The sequence below is a fragment of the Echinops telfairi genome, unplaced genomic scaffold, assembly GCF_000313985.2.
Source record: "Echinops telfairi isolate 266 unplaced genomic scaffold, ASM31398v2 ScPeMD7_5868;HRSCAF=6743_0, whole genome shotgun sequence".
Taxonomy (NCBI): Eukaryota; Metazoa; Chordata; class Mammalia; order Afrosoricida; family Tenrecidae; genus Echinops; species Echinops telfairi.
Genome location: NW_022109767.1, coordinates 18059081 through 18080641, shown reverse-complemented (window position 1 = coordinate 18080641; position 21561 = coordinate 18059081). Strand labels below are relative to the sequence as shown.

The window sequence follows — 21561 nt, the reverse complement described above, 5'->3', positions numbered from 1 at the left end:
TACAGGGGAAACCTGAATATGTTGGGGGAACACAAGAGTGTGTTGAGAGAGGAGGGAGGAAGGTGTTCTAGCCTGGCAGGGAGAGGGAGAGATGAAAGGAACCAAGGAAAGACACCTGAGGGTAGTGACTCAACTTGATTTTCTTCCCTTTGTTTTCCTCTGCTTTTTAAATGCCACGCCCTGCTCTACTCAATGATGAGCGTAGGAAACCTATAAGGGAGCCTGCTTCTACTTTGCAGAATCTAAGTGCATCTTGTAAAGGCAAGTCTGGGTGCGATAAGGGCTGCTTTTACAAAAGGTTGGTTACTGATGCAAAAGCGATTGCAAGAATTTCCTTGCGTTCCCATGAGCCCAGACGATAGCTCTCTCTCTGTCAAACATCCCCTATGCCCACAGAGAACCCAGGGCTCTCTAGCTGACTTTGAATGGAAATCCCCACATCCTCACTGACTGGTGCCTCCCTCAAAAGTACTGCCCATTCTCCTGGATTAAAAATTCATCTTTCCATCTTCTTTTCTCCCCTCTCTATCAAAACTGAAGCCTTAGTTGAATGGACAATAAGTGGAATAATTATTATCTGAAGTGTAAAAGAGAAGATGTTCATTAATCTACAGGCAACTAAATGTCTCAAAGAGAGTAGATGAAAGTTTATGGTGTTTTTCTTTCTTTTTTTTTCCCCTTTTTTTTTTTTTTTTTGGTGTTTTACATCTTCTTTAGGAATGTAGACTCTCCTTAACTTGAGAAATAAAAAATAAAAGCAATGAAGGAAACACAATGTGGTAAAAGATACAGGGTTTACTGATTAGGTATAAGGAGAGAATATAAACTAGGTTTGATATATGATGTGAGCAGATTTGTTTAGTATACACCACACATAATCGTGTCAGGTATTCTTTTGAAAAGAAAGTTTGAGTTGGTCATGACAAAGAATTTCCATTTAATTTTTTATCTCTTACCAAAGCAGGATTAAGTATAACATCAAATTCCAAGTGAGATGTGTAGATGACTAATAATAGAAATATTAATCTCCTATAGTTCTTTCCTAGCTTCAAATATCAGCCAAATCTTGGGACATGACTGGAAGTGCTCTTTTAGTGAATTCAGAATAAAACACTGAATTATTTATGATTATTCCATGTTAGACAAGGCTAAATTTGCCTGCATTATAACTTCTTTACTGATAGATATATAAATGAATCACGAGTTAATATATTTGATTAGTTATAATAGAGGTATCACAATTGCCATATATCGAACTGTACAAATTTTAAACAGCCAATTGTTCACACATAAAACCATTTCGAATGAAAGGTGAACATTACTAGACATAGTCCAGCCTGGAGCTACTACAGAATCAGAGCATATTGTAGAGATGTGTTCAGATGTTAAAGGATGCTTGAGAGAGGTAAGAAAAATCACTGGAAATCTTCTTGTCACCAGTGTAATTATCAATGGGATGCTCTTTCTTTTGTTTGTTTTGTGCCAATATTTTCAGCAGGTGAACAACACAGCTCAAGATAGTGGGCACAATTACTCCTGGGTGGATAGACTTTCTACCAGACAGCAACGCATGGTGTAAGCAGAGGCCATTTCTTTGTTCTATTGCTTTGTTTCATATTTTGGTTAAATCGGAGACGACTATTGTGAGGGTTATGACCAATGTGAAGTGGTACTCGTGTGAATTGCAAAGGAAAATTGTAACACAGGCTTTGACTTCCCTGGCTCCATGGAAGAGAGGCTTTCTTTGTTCCCAGCTGAATTTGGGGGTACAGAGGTCCTTAGGCTCAGCCCCTTTTGTTTAGTCTTTCTAGATGATAAACAGTTGACAAAAATTATCCCATTTGCCAGATTTTGGGACCTAAAGTAGAGAGAGACTAGACCTGTGTGTATAGTTGCCAACGTGCACCCAGCACTCACACTTGAACAAGACAAGAGAGGGCTCTCATACCGCCCTACCCCGGAGGCCTACCCTGCGCTTGACATTCCTCCACCCACGTGTTGGACAATTTTTAATCTCAAGATGTTCATTGTCCAGTACAATGTAGCATTTTGTATTCTCCATACTCTCTCCATAGAGAAACTGGGAGAATTGGGGCCAGCACCAGACCAATTGCTTAGATTTGTTTTTCTTTGTAAAGGATTATGAAAATATAAATTCCTACATAGCCCAAATAATACAACTAATGGCTGTCTGGATGTTATCTGGCGATACCATCTTTTGACTCAACGATATAAAGCTTTTCCTTAGATGTTATATGCTCTTTCCTCATAGTGGGAAAGAGGCCGTGCCTGAAATGTAAAACCAAAGCCGACGTTCACTCCCAGCAACACCATTGTTGTCAAAGTAGACCTGCTTGGTGGAGCTTTCTGAGGCTGTATTTTCACGGCCTCTTCCAAGGGGCCTCTGGGTGGACTCGCGCTGACCTCACTCACTCCCATCAGGAGTGCCTTGCTTGGCACATAGTAGGTGTTCAATAAATATTACACAAAGGAGTTTGGGGGGGAAATCAATGTTATTTTTGTAAGTGGAAAATAACAAAACATCTCTCAAACTTTTTTTTTAAGTATTCCTTCCATTGTTAGTTGTTTAAAAAAAATGGTGGAGTGGGGACCTAAAGCCCATCTGTAGGCAACTGGACATCCCCTTACAGAAGGGTCATGGGGAGGAGATGAGCCACTCAGGATGCAGTGTAGCAATGATGAAACATACAACTTTCCTCTAGTTCCTAAATGCTTCCCCCGCCCCCACTATCATGATCCCAATTCTACCTTACAAATCCGGCTAGACCAGAGGATGTACATTGGTACAGATAGGAACTGGAAACACAGGGAATCCAGGACAGATGATCCCTCCAGGACCAGTGGTGAGAGTGGCGATACCAGGAGGGTGGAGGGAAGGTGGGGTAGAAAGGGGAAACTGATTACAAGGATCTACATATAACCCCCCTACCTGGGGGACGGACAACAGAAAAGTGAATGAAGGGAGACATCGAACAGGGCAAAATCTGACAAAATAATAATTTATAAATTATCAAGGGTTCATGGGGGAGAGGGGAGCAGGGAAGGAGGGAAAAAAGGAGCTGATACCAAGGGCTCAAGTAGAAAGCAAATATTTTGCGAGTGATGATGGCAACAAATGTACAAATGTGCTTGACACAATGGATGGATGGATGGATTATGATGAGTGGTATGAGCCCCAATAAAATGATTTTTTAAAAGGAAATAAAAACATTTGTGGCCATTGCATATTTCGGCAGGCCTGGGGTATTAGTCAAAGACCCACACAATACACTAGGTTAAGAGATAGACTTCTACAAAACACTGGAAATTTGATCCAACTAGTAATGCTGAGGGAGAAAGATGAGGCAGTCTGCTTCCTCAGAGATTGATACCCATGGAAACCCTACAGAGCAATTCTACTCAGTCATATAGGGTCCCTCTGGGTCAGAATCACATTGATGGCAGCGGATTTGAGTCTCTTTGCCTGGTCTGTGTTTAGGAGACTTTTCCAGGAGCATGGAGCCCAGGCTTCACCATGATACAGGGATTTCTGGTGTGACTAGAATGCAGTAATTAGATAGCCCTAGAAACGTACGGCTATGGCCTTACATTCCTTAAAGCACTACTGGTAAATACACTTTGGGAATTTGTTTATAACTTTGGAAGGAAATAGTTCGGGGCTAAAGATTTCCGGCTTCCCGTCATTGTCTTTTTATTAAATTAAATACACTATCTGTTGCAAGATATTAATCTTCCCCCAAAATTCATTGGAAAACTTTGCTTCATGCAGATCCGGTCTACGTCTGAGGAGTTAATATGTCTATAGTACTTAAAATGCAGTATTTCCTTCTTATAAAAAGAAATTTTTTATGTGAAATATCCAGATTATTTGGCTGAGTATTTCCTTTTGACAATACCGTGTAGTTAACTAAGTCATAGAGAAGTCTATAGATTTCAGTGGATGGTTTGGAGGGAGTTGGAGAGGAAAGTATCTAGTACGTAGTCTATCCCAGACCTGTTCTAGATATTACAAGATGTTTAAAAAGGAAGCATTCCACATAGTATTTGTCCATAAACATCTGATCATTTCTTTAGAGAGCCATGTTTATGTGCGTGTCTAATATAATGACATCAATCTTTGACAATATATGACGACAACTCTGTTTAACTTCCATAAACCTTGTACAGTGAATGTCTAAACCTGTACTCTTAGAGCTGGTCCCTTTTGGACTCTGAACAGTATATCTGTCCTTCTGCCAGCCCTAGAGTTTGAGGTGGATGGAGTCACTGCTGCATAAACCCTTATGATTTACCTTTGAAGACAGGCTCTAGGTGTGATTCCACTTGTATATGTTCACATACTCTGGAGCCAAGATTAATAGCGACTTGTTTTTTTAGGGGATGCTGTCTTGCAGTCATATCTGGGATGCTGTATGGATGTACATTCGTGCCTGTTATTTACATCAAGGACCACAGCAAAAGAAACGACAGTGCTTACGCAGGTGCAAGTCAGTATGGTAAGAGCAAAGATCCTCGCTTATTTCACTTTACATATTATGGTGTTACCGATTTTTCTACTTAATCATACTAAACCTAAGTGTGGTAGTAGTATTAGTAAATAGACTTGATCTACATTTTTTATTGTGAACGGTGAATGAGAAATTCACCAGAGACTGAAAATAAGAATAAATTGCTTAAGTAAGTCTCGTGTGATCTTTGACATACAAACATAATCTACTTTAAGTCAACATTCATTTTAACTACTTGGATCTTAATATATGGTTTCGGGATTTCCAGGGAGATTTGGAATTTATTTTCCGGTTGGATGATCTTTGGAAAACATATGTATTCTCCTCTTTTTAAAAAAGCTAAAGTATAGTACATATTATTTGAGAATCAAGTAAATGCCCCTAAAGGTCAAAATATAGCTAGCCTACTTAGTCAGAGGATGTTATTTTTCAAGCACAGAGTGCTACATTGAAAGACCCAACAAAATGCTCCCTGTTTTCTCAGTTTTCATTGATAGAAGTTTATAATAGGGGATGAGAATGTGTCTACAGCAGGGGTCTTATAACTACATTGAAACATGTTATACACTCATAACATAAGAGAGTGAAATCATGAACAATAAAGTGCTATTTAAATGGTACAGAAGATTAAAATAATCTAAGTTTGGATGAAGGGGAAATTTGGAGGACAAACCTTATGAAAGCTAGATTGATGAAGTTGAGATTTAAAATCAACTTTAAAGTAATTGACTAAATAGATATCCTAGCTGCTTTATCACTCAGATTCTATATATATATATATATATATATATATAGAGAGAGAGAGAGAGAGAGAGAGCGAGCTCACACCTTTTTTTCATTTCTGGCTTTCTTTTATGCTAATGTTAAGATTTTATGCAATCACATTTCTGAATCTTTAAGGGGGAAAATGAGGATGATGAAATAACACAGAACGAATCATAAGTCTAAAAACTTGGTACCACACATATGTTTGCTAGTAATGGGCCATGCATTTGGTCAAAGATGTTTTACATCTAATAAGGCAAGTCAAGTCAGTTTTACAATTCCGTGAACATAATATAAAACCAGCCCATTATGCAAGATTACAGTTGTTCTTATATTGGGGAATGTCATCACTGCCCCTGAAAAAGACAATGTCCTGAACAATCTCTTTATATAATAGAAGAGTGAGCACTTAGGAACATTTCTCATGACAATCCTGAAACTAATCTGATAGTAACATTCTTCAGTTTATTTAAAAGTAATGGGGACATTGTTGTTGTTTTTTATTTCATTAGTTTAACAAACATAGTTATAGTGTGTGCTCTGTGTTATACTCTGTTCTAAGCACTTTGCAAGCAATAACTTTTGTAATTCCCATAGGAATCTTACCAGCTCAATAATATTGTCACCGTCATTTTACAATTTAGAAAAGTAAACCATTTATTATTCAATCATGCAAATTCCAAAGTTGCTGATGAGGCTATATACCCAAGTGGCTATGCCCTTTCCTGCCGTGCTGTGCTGCCTTTGGTGGGGATCCATAGGTGGGTCTACTCTTCTCACATAAACCAGAGTGAAAAATAAGACATTTAAAGAAGAGGAAACGCCTTGTCCTCTAAGCTTTCCTCCCTAAACATGGCCACTTATTTTTTATCAATGAGTCCCTGGTAGTACACAAAGGATTAAGGTACTCTGCTGCCAACCTAAAAGTTGGGAGTTCAAATTCACCCAGAAGCTCTTCAAAATGAAAGCCTGGTAGCGGTCTTCTGAAAAAGCAGTCATTCAAAAACCTAGGAAACCCAGTTCCACTCTGGCACACAGGAAGGAGAGTACTATGGGCTCGGGGCCAACTTAACAACAATTAGCTTATCTTTGTCAACCTTTCAGATGAAAGAAACATTGAGCCCAAAATAGCATTATAGAGTGAGACTCTAAGAAGTCAGGGTGCTCTCTGCTTATTGCACTGTGAGATTTGGGCACCTCAGAGATAACCCTATCATCATGTCTTTCCAAATGGTTAAATAAAACCCTCCTTCCAATAACTTTCGAAATATTTTTTTTGAAATATTATTTTATATGACTGTCATGTGCAAAAGACATTTCCACATTGACCAATTGTCCATTGTTGTTGTTGTTGTTGTTGAGTGCTATCAAGTTGGTTCTGACCCGTAGCAATCCTAAGCACAAAGAAAACAAAGAAAACCCTATGCGAGAAGGAAACACCATCCTCACAATTGTTCCCATTGTTGCAGCAACGTGTCAGTCCATCTCATTGAGATCCTTCCTCCCTTTCTCTGCCCCTCTACTTTACCAAGCATGACGTCCTTCTCCGGGGCCTGGTCTCTCCTGACATGTCCAAAGGAAGTGAGACCAAGTCTTGCCATCTTTGCCTCCAAGGAACACTCTCACCTGACTTCTCTCAAGACCTATTTGTTTTCCCTCTTGGAAATCTAGGGTATTTTCCATATGCATCGCTAGCACCACAATCACATAATAACACCCAGATATGTTTTGCCCACATCCTGACGTCACCATAAATAGCCCTGGGGATGTAGTGGATGACACAAAGTCAGCAGTTCAAAGCCACTAGACACACCACAAGAGAACGATGAAATGTTCTACTCCAGTAAAGAGTTACCGTCTCAGACACCCACAGGGGCAGTTCTACCCTGGCCAGTAGGGTCACTGTGAGTCACAAATGAGTCACTGGCGGTGAGTTTTGACGCTGCCACAGTTCATCTGGTGATCTATTACAATTAATCATTAGTAAAATTGGTCCAAATATCTCTTCTTTAAAAGAGGGCGTTAACATACTTTTGCATGCCGTCAAGCTCATTCCAACTCATGGTGCCCTCCTGTGTGGCAGATTAGAACCATGCTTCATAGTGTTGTCTGTGGAAACAGGCCACCAAATCTTTCTTCTGAGTTACCTCTGAGTGGATTTGAACCTCCAGCCTTTCATTTAGTAGGCAAATGTCTTAACCAGATGCATCTCTTAGGCCCATTGCCACTGAGCTGATTCGAATTCATAGCAACTCTATGTAACAGAGTAGAACTGCCCCAGTAAGACTACAAAGCTGTGATCTTTCTAGGAGCAGACTGCCCCATTTCCCCCACAGATTCAAACTTCCGACCTTTCACTTAAGGGGTAAGTCCCTCACCATTCCATCACTAGGAAGCATGCAATAAATAGCATGTTAAAAATAGAGTGGTTAAACAAAACTGATGACTTTTAAAGTTAATTTTCAAATGTTATTTTATTTTCAGAAATCCAAAGGTATTTCAAATGACCCAAATGATTAAGAGTTTTATCATCTGTGTTTTCAGATTTAGATTACGTGTTTGCGCACTTCAGTGGCATCTTTCTTACAAGTACAGTCTACTTTCTGGCCTACTGTCTAGCCATGAAAAATAATCCTAAACTATATCCTGAAGCAGTCTTACCAGGTATGAATATTTACTACAGAAAATATTCTAACTCTGAAACTGCTGTCCTTTCCTCATTTAGGTTGAATAAGTGTGTTCTGAAAATCAGGCCATCAGTGTGTATAGGTGCACGTGTGTTGAAAAATATTGCTATAAAATTATAGAAACTTTTATTAAACAAAAACATCAAAATGTAAGGCTAGTTTCTCAACCTATTCTCTACCTAGGTTCATACACTTTTGAAGGCATTGTTCCCATCTCTGTAACCCTTCTCCAACAAATTCTGCATTCTTCAATTTATACAGCATTGAAAGAGAAGTTTTAATCTCCTTGACGGACTCAATTTTTGTTCCTCTCAAATATTCTTTGAATTTCTGGAACAAACCTAAGTCTGAATGGCAAGATTAGGGCTGTAGGGTAGATGAGGTAAGGTCTCTCAATCAAATTCTCTTAGGACAACCTTTGCTACCCACAAAGAATGAGCAGGTTCCGTGTTGTGATTGGGGGGGGAAATTCCTCCGCACTGTTTTCCTGCTCTTTCCCTCATCAATGCAGTTTTTAATTTCCTTGACACTTCTTTCGGATAAGACCCTGTGATCATCTTGCAGTCTTCAAAGAAAAATCTGTTGAGATTGTCCCTTTAAAGTCCAATAAAACATATGCAATAACCTTGTGAGATGACCTCTCTGCTATGAATGTCACTGATCCAGCAGATCCCCTTACAAGTCACTTATTTGATTGAGCCTAAGGAGCTTAGGTGGAAAAGATAAGAGTTGAACTGCTAAACACAAATTTGATGGTTCAAACTTTGCAGCCACTCTGACGCTCGCTGCTCCTGTAAAGACATTCCGTTTCAGAAACTACATAGGGTCACTATGAATTGGAATGGACTCAATGGTGATTGATATGGGTTTTCCAAAAGTATCCTAATGACCCCAAGACAAGCGTATTGCTGAGAGAACTTATCTATAGATGTTTAACATTTGCAGAGACGTGCTGAATAGGTTTTGTTTGGAAGGAACCCAAGTACCTAGTAACTGGAAACCTAGTAGCAATATGTACTAGTCTAGGTACTTTAGAGAAACAAATCCACAGCAACTCATGTATAAGAGAGTTTTAGGTAAAGAAAGTGTGCATCACAAAAACATCCCAACCCAATGCTGCCCAAGCCCACAAGTCCAACATTAACCCATTAACCCAACACCAGTCCACAATGTCCTCCACCTCACAAAACAGAGGCAATGACACCGACTGCAGGAGAAAAGCTGAGTCAGTGAACGAATAAGCATCTCAGCACTAGCAGGGGTCTCCTCACGGCTGCTCCAGCACCCAGGGCTGCATCGGGATAGGTCTATGTGGCTTCTCCTTGGGGATGTCTTGTAGGAAGTCAATCTTGCACAAGCTGAAGCAGGGAACTGCTAAGGCAGCTGCACCCTGGTGCGACCATCACAAAGCAAGAGACCCGAGAGCTAGAAAGGCGAGGCTCACCACCCATTTATCCCTCCGCCTTTCAATTAGCCCCACATGTGATTATCAGCCAGGTTGGCACAATTAACTAACTCACAATACTTTCTGGTTTATGCTTGATTCTCCGTTCACTTACTATGAAGTATTTAATTGGCTCAAAACTGGGTAGGAAATGTTAGTTACTACAATAAAACCTAAGACCCAAGGCATGTTAGATATTCTCCTATGATAAAGCAGCCTAACATACGTGGTTTCTTGTATGGATAGGCTTTGTAACTCGCACCAAATAATTGGGAGGGACCCTGCAAATAGGGAAACTTAATAGTGAGTAATGGCCAGTTTTGCCATGCCACTGCCTATAAAGTGAGCCATTTCAAAAGCAGAAACAGAATCTTATGACTCGCAAGAAAGAAGAGCCAGGGGTGGCACACATCCACGATCCTTGTCCAGAGAGGCCCAGCTCGTTTACTTCATCATTTCTTCCATTTGCATGAGCTACTTGATGATTCTGAACCGTTTCCAACTCTCTTCTGACATCCACCTTGATCTTCCTCTTTTCATGGCTTTTCAACGACCTTTTGTTTTCTTGATGTACCATGTTCTTGAGCTCACCTCTCAGACCATCTGATCTTTGCCATTAGTGTTCAGTGTGTCAAATTTGTCCTTGAGATGTTCTCAAAATGCAGGTTGGATATTTCAAGGTCGTATTTTGGCTCCCTTGAACTTGTTTTAATTTTCTTCAGCTTCGACTGGATCTTACAGATGACCAATTAATGGTCTAATCCACAGTTGGCCCCTGACAGGGTTTTAGCTGCCGATTTGAGCCTCTCACCATCATCTCTTCCTACAGATGTAGTCAGCTCGATTTCTATGTATTCCACCTGGAGAACACCAAATGTATAGGCACCATTAGTGGTGTTCCATGAAGTACTTTTCCTAAAGATCTGTTGGTCTTGCAAACTTCTACCATGCGATCTTTCACCAAAATTCTACCATGTTTCTATCACCAAGGCCATAGTTTCCAACTACTGTTCCTTCCTCTTTGTTTCCCACTTTTGCATTCCAATTTCCAATCATTACCAATGCACCTTGATTGCACGTTGGATCAATTTCAGACTGAAGACTTGGGTTAGCGTTGTTGTTGTTAGATGACTCATAGCAACCCTGTGCACAAGAAAACCAAACGCTTCCGGTCCCGTGCCCACCTCAAACGCTTGAGTCCATCGTTGTGGTCACTATTCCAGTCCGTCTTACTGAGAGCCTTCAAGCAGGATGTGCTTTTCCAGGGCCTGGTCTCTCCTGATAACATGTCCGAAATATGTAAAATGAAGTCTCACCCCCTGCCCTCTAAGACAGTGCTTCTCAACCTTACTCATGCCGCGACCCTTTAATCCAGTTCCTTATGTTGTGGTGACCCCCCTACCATAAAATTAGTTGCTACTTCATAACGGCAATTTTGCTACTGTTATGAACTGGGTGACCCCTGTGAAAAGGTCGTTAGACCCTCCAAAAGGGTTGCGACCCACAGGTTGAGAACCACTGTTCTAAGGAGCACTCTGGCCATACTTCTTCCAAAACAGATTTGTTTGTCCTTTTGGCAGTCCATGGTACTTTCAGACAGCATTGTACTTCAAGATAAGATACTGAAGTGTTCAATAAGTTCATCGAAATGAATTGTATCATTCATAGCATGGTAAACTATATGATTTTCTAATTCAAAATGGCTAATACCTGTCCAATTCAGCTCACTAATACTTAGAATATTAATCCTTATGATTCCATTTCATTTTGACAACACCCAATTTTCCTAAGATCATATTTTGTACATTCCAAGTTCCAACTATTAGTTGATCTTTGTAACCATTTCTTCTCATTTTGAGTCATGCTCCATCAGCAATTTGAGGTCCTGAAGGTTTTGTGCCTACAGGCTTTATTTCAGCTGTGTCATTATCTCTGATTCTTTCCTTGAGACGGCAGCTCTTCCTTCATCGCATTTTGAGTAACTTCTGCCCTACAGGGCTCAACTTCTGGCTATATCTCTAACAATGTTCTGCTGTGCTTCATTAAATTTTCAGTGTCTCACAATGTTTCAATACGATCCAGAAGATTTTCTATGGCTGACTCATCTAAAGTGGACAGCCTACTCTTTCTTCCCAATCTGTTCTTCATGGAAGCTCTGCTGAACCCATTCGCTTTGGGTGATTCTCTTGGCATTTGAAACACCAGTGACATAGCTGCCAGCTTGACAATGACACAAAGCCACCAGAGGATGACAAACTGACAAATAAGTGGTGGCACAAAGTTATAGGTATGGGTGAGTCCAGCCTAGTTCACCTTCATGGGTTAAATGCGAAGCTAGAGAATTCTCCTGACTCACAAAACTACTGGGCCTGATGGACATAAGTATATGAACTAGGAAGCCAGACCACCGGCTGGAGAAGGCAGGGGCAGATGCACAGGTCAAGCTTGTGGCTGAATCGAATGAACCCAAGGTCAGCAGGCAACAATATGGCGAGCCAGTGATAGCTCCCAGAGGCACCAGCTGATGTAGTGGGCCCCTTGCTCAAGTCATGGAACCAGGGCACTGCAACACATGCAGAATCCACACCATCAAAAAGTCTGCTTAAATAGGAGTGGACCACATTCCTTGCACCATGGAAGCTTCCCTATACTGTACCTTGTTCCTCTGAGCAGAGAGTCCTAATCCTCTTCTAGCTGCTTCCTAGAGCAGATCTTATCACAGAGCTGTTGGTCACATGATAGACGAGACCTCAATTGCCAAACGACTGAGAGTTCTGGCCCAGGCAAGTTGACACAAAACCGAACTATCACACAATTAGACCTTTCTGGTGAAAACGTTTCCCATTTATTTAGGATTTTTTTATTATTCAATTTGAAATATAGGCTCATTAGTAAAATTTTCTCAAGAAGCTACATAAAGTATGTCAAAGCTTAATTTTGGATAATTGATTCACTTAAGTCAATGTATGTCAACTTACAGAAAATAAATACTGATTGAATGTTCTTCTAAAATATAAAAATCACATTTTTGTTTCTTGATGTTGTATTTTTCGGCATTTCCCTTCTTTTTAGGTTTGTGGTTTAGAATAAATTGTATTTACAGGCATGTTTAGATTCACTATCTTTCATAGGCTCGTGTCCATTGTCTCATCTTTATATCATCAACTATTTAATGTCAAGAAGATGAAAAGTTGGGTAGTCCTACCAACAGCATCCAGAGTAAAGAAATTATTTAGTTTCTAAAATGACCTGAAAATTCACCTTAAAAACCCAGGTTGGCTCATAGTGTTGATATATTTATATTTGAACATACATATATTATATAAGAACATACATTATATGTGAACTATATTATTCCTTATGTTTCTAGAATATGAATTTTTTAGGACTGGAATGTGCTTGGTAACTATGTCATATCTGTGTTTCAGGATTCCTATCAGGAATACTTTGGGCAATAGCTACCTGCTGCTGTTTCATAGCTAATTACTCTCTAAGTCCTGTGGTCAGTTTTCCAATAATTACTGCTGTAAGTAGCTGAGTTTTTGTTTTGCTTTTTCTGATCACTTTTTTGGCATTGTTTTTCGATGAAAATTGAATTTTCCTGAAGCATTCTCAACGAATCACTGAAGATTGCCATGGATTTTGGTTATTTAGAAATATAATTTTTATCAATGGATTCAAATAGATAAACACACTCTAATTCTTATACATTTGATTGCTAAGGAATGTTTCTCACTTCATATTAGTACGTTTGTTCATCTGTGATATTCAGTGTCCTGGCAGTTTTGTTGTTTTTAATGTTTCAATTTTATCTAATGGTATTTGTACACATCATAATTTTTATTTATGACATTATTAATCCATACTTGCATAACAATTTGCTGATATAAATGTGTTTCAGTTGTCATACTGGACTCATAATAACCTTATGGGAGAGAAAGAACTTCAGACTCTCTTTGAAAATGTATTGCCTATTTTTGAGGTCTTTTCTCTGAAAAACGTCAATTAGCATGACAAAATAATATTTGCCTCATCTGATTCTTTAGGGGCTAATTGTGGGACACACAGGTAAAAGAAAAAATGCTTTAGTTTGGTTTTTTTTATTTCCTTCTATAGCCAAGACAAGCCTATATTTGTCTTGCATCATCTCCGTTTTGAAGATTAAAAAGAATGGGCAGTAGTCAGTGGAGTGCTACTTTCTGCCCCCAATGGAAAATCCAATTTTAACTTTGTTTTGGGTTCATCATGATGCTACAGCTGATATATAAGCCCAGGAATTACTTTAGTGCTTAGGCTCTTACGTCTACCCTTGACATGCTCAATTGCTGACCAGTGATTCACCTGGATCCTCGCCTCTGCTGCCTACATCATTAGTGGAAACAAAATTTGCTTTAAAAACCTGGGTGGCACAGCTGTGTAAACCTAGAAAACAGATCTTTTTAAAATCCTCTAGTCTAAAACACATTGCAATAAATTGTTCACATCCTTACATTTTCATGCACATTCTAGGTGAGAAAACAATAAATGTTTGACACTTGTACTATGCTCATGAAAATAGTTTACAAATTCAAATAATTAAATTCAAATAATTTAAACATTTAATATGAAGAACTCATATTTTCACACTCCTAATCTCTCCTGAGGGAAAATATTTTCAAAATTTGGTAAGTTATAAGAAGACCCTCATAATTGGAGTCACAAAGAAAACAGCATTTTTTGTTGTTGTTGTTTTTTGGTTTATTTCCTAACCCTAACCCTAAGAAAACAGTATTTTCAATAAGAAATGTATTGTTCTTCATTTTAAGGCTATTCAATGGTAGAAATGTCCAAATCACTTGGCAAATATACTGGAGAATTATGTAAAATATACCAGTTAAATACTGAGAGAATGCTATATACTCCTCAACTAGGGGCATAAATATCATTTGACAGTGTTAAATAACCCACTCCACACTCCACAAGGAGAGATAATATTTATTAAAATAAATAAAATCATTGTTGTCAGGTGCCTTGGAGTCAATTTGATTCATAATGACCCAATAACTCTACGTAGATTTTTAATGGCTGTAATCTTTATAGGAAAGGAGCCCTGGTGACACTCTTGGGTAAACTTTGGGTGGCTAGCTGCCAGATCAGCTGTTCAAATCCACCTGCTGTTTCTTGGGAGAAAAAAGGCGCTCCCTGCACCCATGCAGATGTACATATTTGAAACCCCTATCTATGGTAATTATAATGCAGAATCAGCTCGATGGCAGTGGGGTCAAGGTGGTTTTATCTTCATAGAAGCAGGTCTTTCTCCTGTCATGTCACCAAGTGATTTTGAACCACCAACCATTGAGTTAGCAGCCAAGTGCTTAACTGTTTGGTGTTTCCAAAACGGTAATCTAAGAGTAGCTAATTCTTTTTTTAAAGCCGTTTTATTCACATACCGTACAATTATTATGAACATATGAAAAAGAGCTGTGCAATCACCATCACATTAATACATATCAATTGGTAGTACATTATTTCCTCAGAAAATATCAATTCTCTTCTAGCACCAAATGTTTAACAGAATTTATCACATAAGGTCACTGAAGAGTGGAATAAGTAATATTCGTCACAAAGTTTTCCACTACATAGAGAAACATTTGCTCTATCTGGTTTTATCCAGCATATTGAATCAAAGAATCTACCGTTTTGACTTACGTTTCCTTTGTTGTAGGCTAAGTGTTATTACCTGTAACCACTTTACTCTTTCCAATAACCCCTAGACCACGTTTAACTAAAAAATGGAAATTGTCACACACAAAAAATCTTTCCAATTTATATCCTAATACCATAAGGTCCTCTGGGTTTGGATTTCATTGTTCACAATTCTTGGATCACACATACTTGGTGGGCTTCCGAACGCCTGATTTGCATAAGGCTGTGGATGACAGTGGAAGCCCCAAACACATTTGCAGTGTCCCCCAGGTGGATGAAGCCATGAGTGCATCCCTCTGGCTATGTACCAGAGATGGCAAAAGCCTTGTCAGAGAGAATACACTGCAGGGTGCATTATTGCAACTGTAATTAGGTCAAAATGTGACATCCTGTCAATGATCTCCCTCTTGACTCAATGTAGAGATGCTCCAGTTTCTAATATTTTCTGTACTACTATCGATTGCTGTTTTCCTTTGTGTCATTGTTGTTGGAGCATTGGTTTGTATTCTGTCTTGATTTTCTGTGTATGGAACTCAGATTAGGTAAACCTGTAAAGATAACAACCAGATCAATAGATTAAAAGGGCCATGGCAGGGCAGGCTGGCAGGAAATGGGGAGCTAACAACCAGTACAAGAAAGAAGAAAGGCACTGGAATTGATTGTAGTGGTGGCTTCACACCTCTTATGAATCTGCTTGGACTATTGAAATGCATGACCTGTGCATTGTATGTGGGAGAAATTATTAATAATAAATTCTAAACATTCTTCAAAAGCCAAGGATACATTTTAGTATTGTCCTCCACCATGTTTCTGAAAGAAGATGAGTTTTTAGATTCAGAAGGATAAAATACCTTGAGAGCTTAGCATGATAGCATGATAATGATATCCTGTCCTTTATGGTTTCCTTCCATTTCTTTGTGAATCAGGATGGTGATTGCCCAAAGCCCAGCTGCTGCTTGTTTGATTTGGATTTTGAGGCTTAGCACCTGACGTCATTGGCAGTGCCTTTGACCTATTTCTCGGGCTCTCTTAATGTTGACTTTTCCAGATGCTGATAATCAAAGAGCTAATATATTTTTATTGCCTCGCTTACATGCCAGGAGAGAAGTCAGACTTTGTTGACCCAGTCATTTAGACAGTTGGAATAACGGAAGGGGAAGAAAAGCTTGGGAATTATTTATGCGAAACTCTTCCTCAATTCATGCAGGGTTTGAGGAGAAATCATAAAAATGCTCCTTTTGTGCCAAGGCCAACATCAGTCCAAATTCCAGTTCTTTTCTTTCTCCTCTACAGCTTATTGTTTTCAATTTGTAGAATCATCATTTTCTTCAGCTCATTCCTGTATTTGTTTCCTGCCCTTTAATTCTGTTGTCATTTTCACTTCCATTTTTTCCTGTGGTCCCTAAATGGTGTCTTAGTATTAATTAGTTTTTAATGTAATAATGAGTTGATTTTGTCAACTAACGACACTTCAAGTAGTATCTGTCAAAATAAATACATAACATTGATATGCTACTTCCAAGTGTACACATTATCAAACCCAAAAGAACATACTAAAATTTCTTTATTTATGAGATTTTCTCATACCAATGAAAGGCAAAACTTTCTCCATAAATTTTTCATTTCTTGTCTTAAGAAACTAGTTCAACAGAAAAAAAGTTATTTGCTCATTAAAATGTTGTTGATTAAAATATATCATATAGAATTTTTCTAGCATAAAATAATATAACACCATCAAGATCATAAAAATGGAAACTATGAAAGAAAATTGAGAAATGTCTTAGTTTTTTACTTAATGTTATTTAATATACTTAATATTGAGTTAGGGTTGGCAGTTTTTCTTAAAAGTATAGTTATGTATATTTTTACAATATCTAGTTATTTGATAGGCCAGCCCTTCAATGACTATATTGGCATTCATAGAAAAATACATAATTAAAGTTTTTCATTTTATCTAAGGGTCCAGGACTTATAGCTGCAATGTGGGGTGTCTTCATGTTTAAGGAAATACAGGTATGTACAAGAAGGAATAAACTTAGAAAAAGTAATTGTAGGCAGCTCGATATTTCATATTTTCTGTGTTATTTTCTGAATACTCCATGTGACTACTAAGCCAGGAACAGTCAGCACAGGAGTAGAATTGATGAGTCAAATGTTGAAGTTTCTGGGTAGCACAAAAGGTAACCAAGAGATTATCAGTTAAAACCACCTACAGGCACCTTGGAAGAAAAGCTCGGCGATGTTTCTGGAAGGCCCCAACCTTGAGAATCATACGAAGCGATTCTGCTTTCTACCCTTGGGTACCAGGAGACAGAACTGACTGGGCCACCACTGGTGTTTTCTTATGTTTATGATAATGATTATAAATGCCATGCCTCACTCTAGCCTCATCCCCAGAAAAGGAAAGGAAAAAATTACTTGTTTAATGTAAAATATGGTAGATAGGCAGATAAGCAAGACAAAAGATTATTTAATCCCGAAGGTTAAAATATTGACGAGACAAACAGAATTCGAGAATAGATTTTTTTCTAATGGTCTTAATGCCTCTTGAAGACCTCCTTATCTAACCAATAGCTTTAGAAGAAAATATCATGGTAACAAGTAACAGCTATACTATCCTAACATTCACCACCTCCACAAGTACATCCCATTTCTATACATGTAAATGGTGGTGATTTGTAATTGCATAAAGCAACTAGTCCTAAGAAGTAGGTGTGTGTGTTTTCATTAAAATTTTTGAAAATCTTTTCTGTATTTATTGATTGATAAAGTCCTCAGTTGATCAGGAGGGACTTCCAAAAGTTTATGGGGAAAAAGAATTAGAAGATCATGGGATTCTCCATGAATTTCTAAAGCTTCCTTGCAGACACAATTTGTGGTTTGTAATAGTGTTGTTTTTAGTTGCTTGTTTTACCTCATAGACACGGTACAACAAACTGATAGGTTTAAGATTGTAACTGAGTCAATCCTACACACTAACATTCAGTGTCAATCCTATAAAATTCTGTTCCACTACATGGAGCCATTTTTAACTTTAAGTAACCCTATAGGATAGAGGAGAGCGGTTTCATAGGGTTTCTGGGGCTGTAAATCTTTATGGACGCAGACTGTCTCATCTTTTACCTGTGGGGTAGCTGGTGGCTCACACCATTGAATGATCCAATGTTTAACCCACTATACCACCAGAATTCCTGGATAAAAACCTTGAGATATTCTCTCTGGAATTGTGAGAGTGGATGCTAAAATGTGATCAAGTAGTAGGAAAATATAGACACAAAAAATGTTAAGCATGATAGCACAAGTTTTCCCATAATTTTAAAAAAAAACCTTCACTGCCATCAAGTCAATGCTGACTGATAGAGGCCCTCCGTAGCTTTCCTAGCCTGTAACTGTTTATGGGAGTAGAAAGCCTTTCTCCCAAGCAGCTGCCAGTGGTTTTGACCCACTGACCATACAAATCCAACACCAGGGTTTCTATAATTTTAGAGCATATGTAATTTAAGTTAGCTAGAACGGTTTCTTTGGAAATTAAGTATGTTTTAGATACAAAGCAAAACACTGTAAACTTTAAAGAAGGAAACAGCAGCAAATCCTCTTTATCTTTATGACTTTTAGATCCTATCAGTTACACACCTTGAAGACACACTCACTTTACAATTGTGCAGCCTATTAATAGAGGACTTAGGCAAATCCCCAGGCACCTTGTACCTGAGTTTACTGGTTTTGTGTAGTTTTAATACTATCTGTGCATCAGTTAGACACTTCACACCTTAGATATTCTTGATATCTAATACCTGTTCCCTTTTGAGAAATTTGTTTTTCAATTTTACATTTAGTTACTTTAAGCCAGAGGTAAATAATTTTTTCTACCAAATAATCTAGTCAATATTTCTGCAGTAGTACTAAGCGGGGAGTTATTACCACAAAAATGTATAGGTCAGTCGCTTCTCCCAAATGAAGAATGAGATTATCATTTTATGGCTACTTCAAAACTTCCAGTTAAAACCTTTTTGCTTTAGGGAGAATATTGTGATGATCTTTCCAAAAGTTGACACTAACTTTTGACAAAAGGAAAGTCCTGCTCCTGCTGACACATAGTCAGTCTTTTGCTTCAGCGTCATTTGGAGCTCAGCTGAGAGACTAAACAACTCTTATCCTTGAGTGGAAAAGTAGCGTACTCTCTGAGAACGCTATTATGGAAAGCCTAGCGATGTACTCATCTCATCAGGTCATAAAGTACTGATATTTGAAGCCCTCGATGTTTTCCCCCCCCAGTGTAAACAGTTATAGCAATTGTCTAATTCACAATGTACTTTTGGAAAGGATCTGAGATTATTCATTCTCGGAACAAATATTCGTTGAGTGACTATTTTACATGAGTACTAAATAAAGTTGGAGTCTTAAAAACTAAAAAGCATGAGCAGCCTTCAAAATGTGTGGGAAATGTGTATTATGAAGAAAGGTAGGCATGGACTTCAAAATTTTGGGGCACCAAAATAAATTTATACTAAATGCCTTTATTAAAGTAACAACAGTTCTATTATAGTTAAAGCAAAAACCCGCTTTGTCTTCAGTGATCATGTCGGGAAGGTGAGCAACATGGAATGCCATTTTAATAGAACAAAGTGTTCCTGCATTGAGGGAGTAATTGAGTGGAGGCCCAATGTCCATCTGTTACCTTAATACTAAACCTATAAATATATGCACGTAGTTCTATTTCCCCATCGTCAAATATACATATATTTACATATGTATATGCCTTTATTTAGACCTCTATAAGTGCCCTTTGCCTCCTAGTTTTTTCCTCTAATTCCTTTGACTTTCCTCTTGTCCCACTATCACACTCAGCCTTCATTGGGGTTTCAGTAATTCTTCTCAGAATTACATTACCCTTGATCAAGCCCTACCAGGTCTCCTACACCCTCCTCACCACTGATTTGGATCACCTGTTGTTCTCTTGTCCCTGGGTTTGTTAACACCACTTCCTTTCCCCCCACCTCTTCCTGTCCCATGCCCCCCTGGAACCGTTGGTTCCGTTGTTTTCTCCTCCAGATTGTTCATCCAGCCTATCTTATTTAGACAGACCTGCAGAGATAATAACATGCACAAAAACAAGACAAATCAAAACCATGCAACAAAAGAAAACAAAACAACAACAACAAAAAGCCAATGACAAAACAACAACAACAACAAAGAAAAACCTGTAGTTAGTTCAAAGACTGTTTGTTAGCCTTCAGGAGTGTTTTCCAGTTGAATTTGATGGGATGCCAAACCCTGGCCCCAAAGTCTATTTTTGTTATTCCCTGGAGACTTTGTTGCTGTTGAATGCCCTTAGTGTTTTGCCTCAGTGTGGTGGGATCAGATCGGGCACAATTCCCACACTGTGTCTCCAGTGTCGTCCCCTGTAGGGCTATGGGTCAGTGAGAGATGGTGTGTCTCATAGTGGGGCCGGCCAGATGGTCTTCTCTGTGGATTGGCTGCTCTGAGTAGGAATATCGTCCTCAAGGCTTGGTGGGCCAGATGTGCTCCACTCTCTCTTCCTCCCTCTTTTTTTGCTCCCGTGTGCTCTGATCAGAAATGTCCCTCTCCCTGAGCCGCAGCTTCAGTGCTCTCCCCTGAAATAAAATATTCTGGGTGAGGGGCATGTGTCCAAGTAGTTGGGATTGGGGCCAGCTCCTCAGACCTCTCCACTGGTTCCCTACTCCATGCCGGTATGTTTCATTCACTTCTTGGTGCACCAGGTTTAAGTCTTAGTGCACAGGTCCCCCTTTCCCTGTGGAGATATAAACAATGTCCTCCCCTTGGGTGGGTTGGTGCTCTGCTCCCCCAACATGATCACTGAAGACAAAGTGGGTGCATAAATGTGGTGAAGAAAGTTGATAGAGCCCAGCTAGCAAAAGATATAGCATCTAGGGTCTTAAAGACTTGAAGGTAAACAAGCAACCATCTAGCTCAGAAGCAACAAAGCCCACTTGGAGGAAGCACACCAGCCTGTGTGCTCACGAGGTGTTGAAGGGATAAGGTATGAAGCATCAAAGAAAAAAATTCATACCATTGTGTGCTCACCTCCCCATACAATCATTGAAGACAAGTGAGTGCATAAGCACCCTGCTCCCCCAACAGGATCACTGAAGACAAAGTGGGTGCATAAATGTAGTGAAGAATACTGATGGTGCCCAGCTATCAAAAGATATAGATTCTGGGGTCTTAAAGGCTTGAATGTAAGCAAGCATCCATCTAGCTCAGAAGCAATAAAGTCAACAAGGAAGAAGCACACCAGCCTGTGTGATCACAAGATATCGAAGGGATCAGGTATCAGGCATCAAAGAACAAAAAATCAAATCATTATGAATGATGGGGAGTGCAGATTGGGGACCCAAGACCCATCTGTAGGCAACTGGACATCCCCTTACAGAAGGGTTGTGGGGAGGAGATGAGCCAGTCAGGGTGC

At 39.0% G+C, this 21561-nt stretch overlaps 1 protein-coding gene across 1 annotated transcript in view; it reads left to right on the top strand.

Moving 5' to 3' along the window:
* Positions 1-21561, top strand: part of TMEM144 (transmembrane protein 144) — a 39452-nt gene that overhangs the window by 13018 nt on the left and 4873 nt on the right. Inside the window, exons 5-9 of the mRNA XM_004708735.1 lie at positions 1499-1575; positions 4399-4517; positions 7839-7958; positions 12854-12951; positions 17070-17123. Coding sequence (XP_004708792.1) covers positions 1499-1575; positions 4399-4517; positions 7839-7958; positions 12854-12951; positions 17070-17123 — 468 coding nt within the window. The remainder of the gene's footprint in view (positions 1-1498; positions 1576-4398; positions 4518-7838; positions 7959-12853; positions 12952-17069; positions 17124-21561) is intronic.